This window comes from Musca vetustissima, unplaced genomic scaffold, assembly GCF_032173495.1.
Source record: "Musca vetustissima isolate MV318-11 ecotype Yass unplaced genomic scaffold, APGP_CSIRO_Mvet_v1 utg104987, whole genome shotgun sequence".
Lineage (NCBI taxonomy): Eukaryota > Metazoa > Arthropoda > Insecta > Diptera > Muscidae > Musca > Musca vetustissima.
The window spans coordinates 77,066-92,543 of NW_026887991.1; the positions used below are offsets into that span (position 1 = coordinate 77,066).

The following is a 15,478-nucleotide window of genomic DNA, read 5'->3' on the forward strand; positions in this document are numbered from 1 at the left end:
TTGGCAGACATCATTCTAGGCTCAATTTAGTACGTTATACCAAATTTCGCACAAATCGACAGATATATAGGGTCTTTGGAGCACCATTTACCTTAAATCGGACGAAAATATATATGGGAGCTATATCTAAATCTGAACCGATTTTTCCCAATTTAAATAGGGTTCGTCCTTGGGCCAAATAAATGAGCTGTGCCAAATTTCATCCAATTCGAATCAAAAATTCGACCTATACTTTGTTTAAAATTTAACATAGACAGACGGATTAAAAAGTGACTTAAAAAGTGATTTTATGCATATTCTCAAAAGGAACCATGTGTCTATCTCGTTTTCTTTTGCCTGTTAAACCATTTACAATTGACCAGAACCTGACAGAATTTGGCAACAGGAAAGGTGTCGTATTCCACCAAGACAATGCTAGGCCACACATATCTACAGTGACTCGCCCGAAACTTCGGGAGCTTGGTTGAGAAGTTTAAATGCATCCGCCATATAGTCCGGACTTGGCCCCAAACGATTGTCATCTTTTTCTTGTATTGCAAAATTTCTTTAATGAGTCTACTACTCGAGTTTTTTGCAAATAGAGAGCAAAACTTCTATGAGAGAGGTTACCTTTAAAATGGTAACGAATCGGTGAAAATCGGACATGTCGATGCATATTAAATAAAGCAGGGACCGAAAATAACAGTTATTTTTTTAAAATGCGAACAAAAAAATCTTCATGTTAGAGACATGGGACACTAATAGTGTCATATACCAATAGATTCGTACTGGGGAGCCCATTGAGGATATTGAGTGATCTTGAGAAAACAGTCTCAGTTCCCATGTTAAGGATTATTTTTCAACGGAAAAAATAAACGTTGATTTTTAACTGTTAAAAATGATTTTTATTTTTTCCGTCAAAAATAAAAGTCTTTTTGCGATTTTTATTTTTTCCGTCAAAAATAAAAGTCTTTTTGGGACTTTTATTTTTTCCGTCAAAAATAACAGTCTTTTTGGGACTTTTATTTTTTCCGTCAAAAATAAAAGTCTTTTTGGGATTTTTATTTTTTCCGTCAGAAAATAAAAGTCCTTTTGGGATTTTTATTTTTTCCGTCAGGAAATAAAACTCTTTTTATGTAAAGAAGTTTATACAACTTGTAATCAGTTATAAAATTACAATTTACAAATTTCTGTCCTTATTACAATAAGTGTACACATAAGTAATCAAGATCAAAGGTAAAAAATATTTGTTATAGATTTTTAAAAAATAGTCTAGTGTACCAAATCATCGATATAAATTAAAGAATCATTCCCCTGACTATTAGGTCAAAGGTTATATAACTGGTACCAAACTCTATATGTTTATTTACGTAAAAAGGACTTTTATTTTCTGACGGAAAAAATAAAAATCACAAAAAGACTTTTATTTTTGACGGAAAAAATAAAAGTCCCAAAAAGACTTTTATTTTTGACGGAAAAAATAAAAGTCCCAAAAAGACCGTTATTTTTGACGGAAAAAATAAAAGTCCCAAAAAGACTTTTATTTTTGACGGAAAAAATAAAAATCCCAAAAAGACTTTTATTTTTGACGGAAAAAATAAAAATCATTTTTAACAGTTAAAAATCAACGTTTATTTTTTCCGTTAAAAAATAATTAATTAAAGTGGATTTTTTATTTAGGTCACATAATAACAGTTATTTTTTACCTGATTTGATATAAGTTATAACCGTTACGGTCCCTGAAATAAAGTCCTATACTTCATATACAAATAACGGAATTTAAATATACATTTTATGGCGAAAATTTTGGTAGAATATTCTGACCTGCTATAACCCCTTTTAAATGAATTTTCAATCATCTCTTGAAAAGGGGACCAAAAATACCCCTTCAGCGTCTCGATTGAGGGTGAACCTATTAGACAAAAATATAAACGTTGATTTTTAACTGTTAAAAATGATTTTTATATTTTCCGTCAAAAATAAATGTCTTTTTGCGATTTTTATTTTTTCCGTCAAAAATAAAAGTCTTTTTGGGACTTTTATTTTTTCCGTCAAAAATAACAGTCTTTTTGGGACTTTTATTTTTTCCGTCAAAAATAAAAGTCTTTTTGGGATTTTTATTTTTTCCGTCAGAAAATAAAAGTCCTTTTGGGATTTTTATTTTTTCCGTCAGGAAATAAAACTCTTTTTATGTAAAGAAGTTTATACAACTTGTAATCAGTTATAAAATTACAATTTATAAATTTCTGCCCTTATTACAATAAGTGTACACATAAGTAATCAAGATCAAAGGTAAAAAATATTTGTTATAAATTTTTAAACCAGTGAGCGGAGCAGTATAGTCGGACGGGGCCGACCATACGATACCCTACACAACTACCACGAACTCTAACTTTCTGAGGACGTTTATTCCGAGTCTGAGTAATATTTCGAGATATTTGCCCCCTCTTTTCCAATTAGAGGCCAAAAACACCTCTTCCTTACTTTTTTTCGAATATTCAGTCTAGTCCTTATAATTACTTGTCCAGATTACCTTCACGGTGGGTTGTGTTGTGATTTTCGGATTATACTCTACTCGAAAACATACAAAAATTATGTTTTCGGTCCATTTCATCCCAAAATTTTAATCTGATCATCACTGAAAATTGTAGGCGTTGTTCTTGACCATAACTGGAACTTCATGAAATATTCCAAAGTCATCAGCGCGATATTTCACCCTCTAATGTGGTAATGGGTTACTAAATAATATCTGAATACGTAAGCACCTGTAAATATTTGACTGTAACTCCCACATCTGAGTAGATACATCACTATATTTGGTATCAATTTAAAGGTCAACCACTCCTCTTGGATATGTTATCAACTCCTAGGGTCTACATCCTCCAGGAGTAAATATATATGCCATAGAATACAAATTTTGTCATTTTTCACACAAAAGTCAGGGATTTGAAATAATTGACCGATCTTTATCAAAACATGCATGCTTATTCTCGCCCGATCCCTTTTTTGCAAATAGAGAGCAAGACTTCTATGAGAGAGGTTACCAAATTAGATTAAAATGGCAAAGAATCGGTGCAAATCGGACATGCCTGACAACATAGTGTGTGAAGCATATTAAATAAAGTCCTATCAAAGTTCATATACAAACTCTAATGTTTAATATAAAAGGACTTTTATTTTTGACGGAAAAAATAAAAATACAAAAAGACTTTTATGGCGAAAATTTTGGTAGAATATTCTGACCTTTTATTTTTGCTATAACCCCATTTTAAATGAATTTTCAGTTAAAAATCATCTCTGGAAATAGGTCACATAATAACAGTTATTTTTTACCTGATTTGAAAATACCCCTTTAGCGTCTCGATTGAGAGTAAACCTATTAGACAAAAATATTTCTCACATGTATATCAGTAGCATGTCTTGGAAATGGGCAATATTGTTTTTAAGTTACCTTCGTTGCGATCATGGCGACGTTTCCACCTTCTAGTGGTGCAATGATAATACTTAACCATATCAACAATTCCCTGTCTATATTTATGTATAATTCTAGAATCCAATGATATACGTGAACTTCCCTGTCTATGTTGCTCCGGGGTAAAAATACACGCCATAGAATGTATAATTTGACTTTTTTCATACAAAAGTCTGGGTCTGTTTGACCCGCGAAATACTGAGCGATTATCATTTCCTTCTCTGTTTAAAATTTCATGATGTTCGGGTCGTAATTGTAGCCTTTAGAGCGAAAACATACAAACATATAGTAATTGATCCTTGACCGGTCATTTTTCTTTTGCCGCAACCTACTTGCAAAATTTCATAACTATTGGTACGCAACTGTGGACAGACGGACACACATGTCTAGATCGCCTCAGCTAGTCCAGATATGACGACCAGTATTCTAAAAGGTGAGTCTAAGAGCAATATTTCGCGGGGTTGTGTAGTTTACAATGGGGTGGGATCATTTGTCGTACCATGAATCTATATTGAATTTTGCTTTAACCCCGCAATGCCAAATTACAGTAACTACGACGGGACAATGTGCCAGCGACAATGAAAACATTCAGGATGGGGCGGAATTTCTATATTGAGGACCTATATTAGACATTTTCGCAATATCAAATATGGTAGGAGTAGTTACGAAGTCTACAAATTCTTTTCTTTGACGAATTCTCTATACCTAGAATAGAACCAATGTGCGGGCCAGTATAATCGGACGGGGCCAACCCTACACAACAACCACGAAAATTTAATTTTCTGCGTTTCTATATTCTGAGAGTGGGTAATATTTCGCGATGTTTGCTCCCTTTTGCCTCATTAAAGGTCAACAGCTCCACTTTTTAGCCTTGGCATATTTTCCAAATTTTCCTTTTCCGAGATGAATAATTGCGCCATAAAATATAAATTTGGTCACTTCAAGTTTTGCCTGATTTAACCCTCGGAATATGGATTGATCATCATCTAAACAGGCGTTTTAAATATTTGGTCAGATCCCCTTAACCATGTAAAATATGTGATGTTCGGCATATAATAGCCTCTAAGCGACTAGAAAATCAAACAAAAATAAAGTTTTCGATTTATTACACCCCCTAAATAGCATCTCAAAATCACCGAAATTTATAGGCATCGTCCTTGACCATAACCGCAACTTCATGTATTATTTCAAAGCAACAAGGGCGACATTTTCACTCTCTATTGGGGCCCCTCTATTGGGGCGAAAATGTATTACTAAAAAATATCATAACACATAGACTCCACACATAACTCCAACATCCGAGTACATAGATGAATATAATTAGTATCCATATCAGGGTCAACCATTCTCTTGGATATACTATCAACTTCCCGGGTATATGTCCTTCAGGAGTAACTATATACGCTCCAGAATATAAATATTGACTGATCTTCTTCAAAACAGTCAAGCTTATTCTTTGGCCAGGTTTCCTTCCTGGTGTAAAATTGTGGCGGTAAGTTATTTCTCCGGGTTCTTGGAGGATGATTACTAGTTTGCAAAAATATTTCGATATAGGGCCAAGTTTTGACATATCCCGTAGGGGATAACTCTCTCGGTTTTCGTTATTTGAAGTTATAGCAAAATTTCCCCATCAATATACAACCACATTCGCATGGTTCCGCTCACATACAGGAAGAGTCTCCTCATTTTCGGTATTTTGATGGTTAAACCGAAATTCTCCACCGAAGTACCTGTGATTTGGCACTCAGTATTGAGTGGAGTGAAAACATCTTTGCAGAAGATGTTTGATGGTAGGCCATGTTTTGTCACGTCCCTATATTAACAAAGTGCCCCTAATTTTCGGTATTTTGAAGATTTTAGCCGCATGTTTCCACAAAGCTACTGAAATTTGACATTATGGATTCCTGTTGTATTACTTCGCAGAAAGTGTTATATTTTCTTATATTGCCGTGCTTTTAAATAGCCACCATGTAAAGGTCCCATCCAATTTTCGATGTGTTGAGACTACTAGCACATGTTTCCATCTTGAGTGTCTGGAACTACAATGACATAGTCGCCATATAAAAATCCTGAGCGTTTTAGGAATTTTTGAATCACATATGTTGGTGTGTATAAAAAGTTCGACCCAGCGTTTTTAGTTGTTGTGGTTGATCTATTCTTATCCGTATCATTTTTAATATTATTAAAAAAATAACATTTGATATGTTTCGAATTAATTATGAATGGCAGTGGCAGCCTAGAGATATCCGAGTTTTAAAGAAAATCCAAAATATTGGTCATTTGAAATCCTAATGGTCTTACGTACATATCTATGTAGGTGGGCACATACTCATGTGTCTATGTTTTTATACAATATACCAATTTCATTGATGAGTCTAACAATGATCCATTTTAAATACGATATTTTATTTGGAAATTGTATTTATTTACTACACACATACGCATACACCCACACAAAAACACCACACACATTCACTTAAATATCTATTGACAACTTTTATTTCATCAAATTGATTTACTTACATTTGCCCAAAAAATATTTGAAATACCAACGTGTCTGATGTTCGGGATTTTCCAATATTGGTGTACTGGGCGAACCGAATACCTGTAAATAAAAAAGAGAAGACAAAACAAAGAATGAATGAAATATAAAAGCATGTTAAAATTCTCAATTGAAAAGCCTCAGTAGGTTGAAATACAATCAATTTTTGTCAATGTGAATTAGGATTCTGCATTGGTGGAGGAGGAGGATATGGGTTGGGTGTTTATTTTCAATTGTGTTTAAAGGACATACATTTTTTTCAATTTTCTGTCAACTGCAATCAATCAAATGTCAAAATACTTTAAACATACGTTAGGTGAAATCTTCATACAATCACAAATACATAAACGTACACATACATACATGCCTACATATATATTTATATCAGGGTTAGCCAACAATACATATGCAAACTGCTATGATTGTGTTGGACACACGCATAGATCCGTTAGGAGAGTAATTTTCGCTCTCTCGGTACAGATCGTCTATGTTAAAGCATTGCAAAGCATACAACATGTTCGATGTCGAGAATAATGTTGAGTTCGAACACAGAACTGTGATTGTATTGGTACTCTCCCAAAGCGCCCACGGGCGCCTGTTTGGTGAACAGTGATTTATATTGTCTTGTTTTAATACGGATGTGATATGTTGTTATTGGAATATATATATATATACAACAAAGCATGCCAGTACCAGACAAATGTATGAACAAATTTGTGGAATTGATTCACATATATGTACGTAGTTAGGTGTATTTATGCATGTGTGTTTGTATCTATGACCGTATGTCTGTTATTTGTATTCGGCATTGGAATGATTCCTAGCCATTGGCGAAATTAATGTTTTTATATTTTAAAATCACATACAAATAAATGATTTGATTTTATTTTCTGTTTTTTTTTTCAATCTCACATAAAGCACCCACATAGCTTTAAGAGATATTATCCTGAGGCTGTTGTTGTTAAATTGCCATGTTTTTTTATGTTATATTTTAATGTTTTTAGTCCACAAGGACCACAAGCTATTATGAAATGAAGCATTAAGTTGTGACTGTGTAATGCCATACATCTATAATTCTATATGCCAACATAACATGTTTTATATGAAATTATAACATAGATAATGGCATTTAGGCTCAAATAAATGTCACACTGACTTAGGTATTTTTATCCAGATATTGAATAGAATGGATAATATGATACTCACCAGCCTAGAGGAAAAATGTCAGTCTGGCTGGGTAGTGCGCAGGGATGGAAAATTCAGTACAATAGTACTTTTTTCAGTACCTTTTTAACCAAAAATGTACCGTAGTACCCCCGTGACCATTACAGTACCATTCCAATCCTTAATTAAACCATTATATATATATTTTTTGGATTAGAATTTGTTATGGATTTGACCGACAAAAGTATGCAGATTAAGATATTGATGTGATTGCAATATTTCTCTTGAAAAAATGAACAGGGTTTCGACTGATAACTGTTCAGTTATGATTAAAATTACAAACATTAAATTAAGTTAATGAGTTCCAATTTTTTTTAAATTGATATGTTTGTCAGATACTCAATTTGGCATACTCTGTGCTATCTCCTGAGGTAGGCAAATTGATGACATTCCTAGTCGCCGTGATTACTTTAATAATTTCAAGAGCACTTTGGAATTGAAATTCATGTTAGTTTGGGATATATTGGCTTTCGAGAAAGAGGTACTGAAATTAAAATTAGTCAATAGCATACATATTCAAATGCAATCGAAAGAAGCAAGAATTACTACATATTATCATGAGAAAGATACACTAAGTGATATTTTGGAAATCCATCTTTATGAAACTGAATAAAAAAGTTTTTTTTTTGTATTTTCTTGAAAAAAGTACTTTTTTATTAAAAAAAATACTCTTTTGGTACCTTTTCACATTTTTTTATTTTCCATCACTGGTAGTGCGCATGATAACTCTCGAAAAGAGTTAACGATTTAAGCCAAACTTTACACATTTTTTTCAGGCCTAAATCAAATTCGAATATGGAGAATATTTGACCACTAATCTTGGTACCTTACATACAAATGGTAAAGACTTTGCAAAAAATAAATTATTAATATCCTGCGAAACTATTATCTGCTTTGATCCACACTCTGCATAACCTAAGCTTTTTACTAAAAATATTAGTTTATGGAAAAAAATATCCATTATTTTTATATGAACTATAGAACTTTATTTAAGAGGCTTCAGAATGTCCGATGTCCAAATATGCACCGTTTTGTTTAAGGATTTATTGCCATTTTAAAAATAACTTCATAATGGCTCTCTGTATTTGCAAAACACTCTATTAGTCGACTTTCACAATACCAATACCAATTTTTTATCATCAGCAAGAAAAATATGATAATCATTTGCCAAGTCCGGACTGTATGGCGGATGCATTAAACCTTCTCAACCAAGCTCCCGAGTCACTGTAGATGTGTTTGGCCTAGCGTTGTCCTGGTGGAACACGGCACCTCTCCTGTTGGCCAATTCTTTTCGTTTCTGGTCAATTACTATCTTCAAACGGTCCAGTTGTTGATAGTAGAGATCAGAACTTAGCTTTTGGCCATATGAAAGCAACTCATAATAAATAATCCCACCAATAGTTTTCACACATGGTCACCGTACGTATAAGAAATTATTCTCATTCCGTTTGGCCAAGGCTTCGCAGATGGAAATTTGATCCATCCTATTTTTTGATATGGTACTTCTTCTGGTATGGCTTCTTTTTTATTGTGTAAATGGTTTAAAACAGGTTTATGGTCGATTTTTAGCTCCTGGGCGATGTTACGACTGCTAACATTCCGGTCGACTTCGATCATTTCTCCGATTTTGTCGACATTTTCGCGGACCGACCAAATGGATTTCCTTTTCTTCAACCTAGTATTTCCTTCTTTGTTTTTTTTTTGTTTCTATGTGTTCTAATATACTTACATGTTTCTTGTTTTGCGTCATTATACCATTTCTATACAGTGTTCAACTTTCGGTTTCTTATTGTTGTTAAACTCGAAGTGAGGCACCAGCGAAATTATCATACAGTTTATTTCGTTGGCCAGCTAAGTACTTCGCTTTATTAAAAGGTTTTTTGTAAAGCTTTTGTAGTAGCTTCTGGTAAGGATATCCCCAACAAAAAACTAAGGGAACTGATGAGGATCAGTGAAACTATAGTCCGAAACTATAGTCTTCCCTGTCATACCCCTTGGTGGACAATGTCATACTTTCCCCACTTATAAATAGTTTTTTATTTGAAAACAACGAACTAGAATTCAGCCTGTTTTTTTTTCAAAAACAAAATATTTCTTAAATTAGTTTTTCTGTTTAACGAAAATAAGCCGTACTTTTATATAAGGGCTATTTAGTCCCCAGAAGTATGGAATGCTAAACTACAGCCACTTACTTAGTAGGCCGAAAATACGACGGGACGTATATTGAAAATATTCTGCAAATATGTTTTCACCTCTCATATAATTGTATTCATACCATCGACATATAATTTTATTCAGACTCGAAGTGTTGCAAATGTAAAGACAAATTAAATATACACTTCATGATAGTGGGAAAGATAGGCTCTTCGGTACACCATTTACATCAAATCGAATGAAAATATATATGGGAGTTATATCTAACTCCGAGATTGGTGTACCATTCACTTAAGAAATTTATTTCAAAGAATACATCCGAGTTGTGCCCGAACAAGGCCTGTTAATATCTGGTCAAAAACATTCAACAATACCTATATTGTTCCCTCAAAAGTAACCTCTTTGGCCGGCGTTTTGTCCAATCCTCGAAAAACTCCCGAAACTAGCATTTTGGTAAAACCAAGAGCTTCTGATTTAATATTTTTCTTTTTTATCGCCAAATCCGGTTAATACGGTGGTTGGCCAAGAACTCATTTTTTGGCATTTTATCCAAAAAGCATTGTGTTCACTGTGGCTGATGTGCTAGGGCGACCATTTCCGTTTCATAGACAACTCGCCAAACGCCACATTTGTTAAACAAAACTCAATACAATTTCTTCGATCCATTTTATTTGACTAGTAAAATACAGAAGATCACATGAAAAAGGGCTAATTTTTTTTTTATCTGTCAGAAAAAAATTGACTATACGAAATGGTTGCCAGACAAGTGTACCAACATAACAGAAAAAATTTACAAATCGAAGATACGTTACTCACGAAATTTGATAAGATCTCGTAAGATTTTCAAGACTAATCTATATTGAATACTTTATACAACGTCAATATTTATACCCTTCACCACATTATGTCTTTGTGCATATGTTTGTAACAGGCAAAAAGAAACGAAATAGGCAGATCACTTATTTGACCCAAGGACGAACCCTATTAATTGAAGAATATCGGTTCAGATTTTGAAATAGCTCCCATATATCTTTTAGTCCTATTTTCTTTAAAGATTTCCAAAGACCCAAAGTCAGGCCAAATGATACGAGAATTAGGTCCAGGTTGATGTATGCGAAGATGTATTGAAATAAGTTCAGTTTTAGATATAGCCCCCATAGCTCTCGATTTTATGTGAATGGTACACCAATCTCGGATTTAAATATAACTCCCATATATATTTTCATCCGATTTGATGTAAATGGTGTACCGAAGAGCCTATCTTTGTCCGATTTATACGAACGTTTGCATACCCAATGCCATTGAGTCATGAATAATATGTGTTAAGATTGGTTGAAATCGGTTCAGATTTAGATATATCTATTAAACAGCATATTATTAATAGTCTATTAAATTAGCAAAAATAGTATATAAATATTTTCAAAATCACGCACTTCCATCATTGTTCGCAAGCCATCTCAAAATGTAGGTAACTATTAAAGGAAGGTTACATACATAAGTATCTTACGCAAAACATTATTTAATGAGGCACTTCAGCGCTCGTTGTCTTAATTATTGCAAAAAAGTTGTACAGTTATAATTGGAAAACTTACAAAATGACTAGCTATGAAAATTAATTCTCTTATTGTTGCAATTAACTTGTTGCTATACAAGTCAGAATAAATACCCACACACACACACAACTGTTGTGAGAAGCGCCTTAGATGAGGAAAAACTTTAATGAAATCTTTGTGGCTAAAGTGTATTGTCAAGTAGAGAGTGGTAGCTGACTTTGGATTACCACAAATCCGTTTGTTTTGACGAGATGATTGTTGTGACCTTCAGTAATACTTATTTAATGGCGGGGATTTAAAGAAAATTACAGGCAAAATCCCAAATAAGGAAAGAGAAAATAGATAATATTATTGTTCAATTGCTATTAACTTAAATTTTATGTTCCTGCATTAAGCAATTTAATATTTTATTTATTTTTTTTATCACAAACATATAAATTATACTTCCCAATATGTTTTTAATTATTTTTTTTGTGGCGGTGGCGATGGCTTATTAGAGTGATTTATGAGCAAAATAAAACAAGTCATTATTATTTCATTGTAACCATGAAAAAGCAACATGTCCATATTATTAACAATACAATTTTATTGTTAAAACATTTTGTGTTATAACCATTAGGTTTAAATTTTCACCACATTATGACAACACATGCTAAGCTCATATGAAATATGACTTGCTATATTCATTGTTCATCCTATAATGAACAACGAAACTAACATCATCTGATTTCAATGGAGTTGGAAACAATTTTTAATTTTTGTTGTCCTAATTTTGTTGATTTTAGCATATTTCATTTTATTTTCTATGTTGTTTTGTTTCTGATAATGAAATATGTCTGCATATATCCATTTTATGTGAACAATGGAACAGTTTGTGGTAATCAGTACTACGATATATATATATATATATATATTGTATGCGTGTAGATTATGTAGTGTATAATGATCTGAAACTTTTCAAACTGCGGGACATATGATAAGCCATTCGAATGATGACAATGACAAGAATTTATTGGATACTATGAACAATTAAATTACGAGATCGGAATCTTCATTTTTAAATTTCGTGAGTTACGGCGAAAACAGCGCATGGAAAACTAAGGGGGCGAAGGATGCGGTCAATAATAAGATCATGGATAACCTGCTTCAAACGGCGGAGGGACCCCATTAATGTAGATAGTTGCAGTTTCAAGGGGGGCTATTGGGGTTTGGGATCGGGAATTCCAGTGCCGCACATTACCGGGATTTCCCGATTTTTTGATATTCCCGGGATTTCCCGATACTATTTAACATTTCTAAATAAATATAAGTACAGAATTAAAAATTTCAATACTAAAAGCATAAGCAGAATTGATCCATTCGTCGTATTAATTACCACCGATAATACAACAACTACAAGGGGACACTATTTTAATTTGTGTATAAGAGGAAGATACTCATTTTAAAACTGATTTATATAAAAGGCATTTTCAATATTCTAAAAATGATTGAAGAAAAACTGCTGGAATTATGTTTTGAAACCCACATTGTAGAAACTGTTTCAGGTAGGGCGAACGCCATGAAAAAATTATTCTGAATGTCCTACAGAAGGGTTCTTTTGCATCTAGAATGAACATTTTGAATTCCCGATTTCCCGAGAATGAAAAAAGTCGGGAATTTCCAAAGTCTAATGCTAGAGTTTGAGTCATCAAAGAGCCCTGAGAAAACTATTGGAAGATATCGTCCCAATACACCAGACCTTCTCAACTACAAAAGGCAACGGTTTTCATGCGCACTCAAAGGGAAGGCATATATGCACGAGGTGGTATACCATATTGGATATCGAGGAACCTTTTAAAAATGTCGGCACTGAAACACTTTCCCAATCCTTAGAGACCTTTCGAAATGACCACTGAGCCTGGGCCAGCCACATGCTAAAGAATAATTATCCATTATCCATAAAGAATAATTATCCATATTTCTTAGCATGTGGCTGGCCCTGCAGCAAAATAAATGCATTATTGTTTCGGCAAATTTCAGATTTATGCTCGTTGGAAGGGTGACATTTCCCAGTAAACAAGTTTTTTGCTGTTTTTTATTTGGTGCATTCAGTTGTGAGTTACAGGGTGTTAAAAATGTCGTCGGTCGTCGAAAATGTCGATAAAATCGGAGAGATAATCGAAGTTGACCGGCATTTTAGCAGTCGTAAAATCTACCGGAGCTAAAAATCTACCATAAAACTGTATTAAACCATTTACAATTGCCCAGAAACGGCCAGAATTGGCCAACAGGAGAGGTGTCGTGTTCCACCAGGACAACGCTAGGCCACACACATCTGCAGTGACTCGCCAGAAACCTAAGGAGTTTGGTTGGGAAGTTTTAATGCATCCGCCATACAGTCCGGACTTGGCAACAAGCGATTACCATCAGTTTCTTGTATTGCAAAATTTCTTGTCCGTCCGTTTGTCGCCACAATTCACTTATTTGGCCCAAGGACCTATTGAAATTGGAGAAAAGAAAAAACCCATATATATATTTTCTCCTGATTTTAGCTAATTGGTGCACTAAACACCTAATATTTGTGCGATCGAGATGACATTTTGCACATCGTACCTGATTAGGTCCAGTTTAATGTTTGTGAAGTTTTGTTGATATCGGTACAGATTTAGATATAGCTTCCATATATTTGTCCGATTAAGGAAGAATGTTGCATAGCGCACTGAAATAGATCCATATTGATTTATGCTAAGTGTTGTTGAAATCGGTTCAGATTTAGATATAGCTTCCACATATAGTTTCGTCCGATTTTTTTAGATGGTACACCAAGCTCCCAATATTTGTCCAACTGTGACAACATTTTGCGCTGTGTACTGAGTTAGGTCCAGATGGACGTATGCCAAGTTTTGTTGAAATCGGTTCAGTTTTTGATAAAGCTTCCTAATAAATTTTTGTCCCATTTTATGTAAATGGTGCAATGAAGAGCCTCACAGCCTATATCGATTTACACGAAATTTAGAAGTTGTGAATTTAGTGTGATGTATATTAAAGTTGCTAAAATCGGTTTAGATTTGGATGTATCTTCCATATATATTTTCGTCTGTTTTTATGTAAATGGAATCTAAGTCTGTTCCATATACACGAGAAAAAAATTTGGACAGCGCACAGTGCTGCATTATAACAAATGGTATATGCCATTTGTTGCTCATTTAGGTCCAAATACATATGTACATCAACGAATCCAAGTTTCCCGATTGACATGGCATTTTTCATAGATTTCAGAATGGTATGTGTATATATATGTGTAATTACCAATATATGTCCACATTTTGACATAGCCTCTATTTTCGGTCTCTAGACACAGTATCCCATCGAAGTGAAGCATTCCGGATTATTGAAGGGGAACAATATATTTTTGGAAACTTTTCGACATAGGCCCATTTTTAACCCATATTTAAAAAAAATGGCTATAATATGACATTCTGGGTTCTTGGATAGTGCAAATCATCTTTGCAGAAATTTGTCGATATAGGACTATTGGTTACTCGTTACTTTTAATGTTTGTATAGTGTATATTTAATAAGCTTACATTTCGAAATACAATTGTTAAGCATAATGGTATCCCATTTTCAACATTACAAAATACCATTATTATTAAAGTTTATGCATTTATATTATTTAGCTGCTTTCCGAATCTACTATTATAAACCGCCTATCATCTTTACAACATTCAGTGACAGCCCTGAGTGTGCACTTTTCACAGCGGTTTGTTAAAATACACAGCAGTATTTTGTTGTTGTTGTGGTAGTTGTTTTTGTCTCCTCATTCAGTTGTACTTTTGCTTGTGGTTTGTCCATGATTTTGTCAGTTTGTTTTTTATTGTTGTTACCATAACGAGGAGCATTTTCATTCTTAAAGGCGGTATTCATTTGTGCCACAATTCATTCATTCACTTTACTGGGTATTCATAGAACTAACCGGTTGTCTCGTACATTTCTTAATGTCACATTTAGTGCTGTTAGTTTTGCCAACTATTTTTTCCCTTTCAGGTCCCCCACTAAGCCATCACCTATACATACATACACACACTTGCTGTGGTAGTCGTCATACTCATGGTAGTTGTTATAATAATGTAAACAGACACGGCACACCCATCCACATACTCTGCAAACTATTCTTACACGTTTTTTTGCAGCCATGAATATATGACATTTATGAAAAACGAAAAAAATGTTCTCTGTATAATGAAGAAGAGCTTTTCCTTATAGTCAGCCATCAGAAACATAATCAGGATGGGAGAAAATGTGCTGGCTGGCAAAGTCACAACGTTGTGGTCTGTCTTTGTGGACAAATTGTAGAGTTTATGTAAAATGTGGGTGCAGAATTAAAATTAGTGAATAAATGTTAATATTTATGTTATACAAGGAGCATATTCTCGTTCATTTTTAGGGGGATACATATTTAATTTCTTCGTAGATTTATGAAAATACGGAAAATAGTGATGCATTTATGCCATGTTTTGTATTAAAGTTTTAACAAATTTGAAATATGTAATGATGTAGGGAATAAATGCATATC

The 15,478-nt window shown here is 33.7% G+C and overlaps 1 protein-coding gene across 1 annotated transcript in view; it reads right to left on the reverse strand.

Annotated features, from left to right (window-relative positions):
• LOC133335824 (GTPase-activating Rap/Ran-GAP domain-like protein 3) overlaps window positions 1–14,829 on the reverse strand; it is a 55,428-nt gene extending 40,599 nt beyond the window's left edge. The window contains exons 1-2 of the mRNA XM_061544122.1: window positions 14,680–14,829; window positions 5,975–6,056 (exon numbers count right to left, since the gene is read on the reverse strand). Coding sequence (XP_061400106.1) covers window positions 5,975–6,056; window positions 14,680–14,829 — 232 coding nt within the window. The remainder of the gene's footprint in view (window positions 1–5,974; window positions 6,057–14,679) is intronic.
• Window positions 14,830–15,478: the final 649 nt, after the last annotated feature.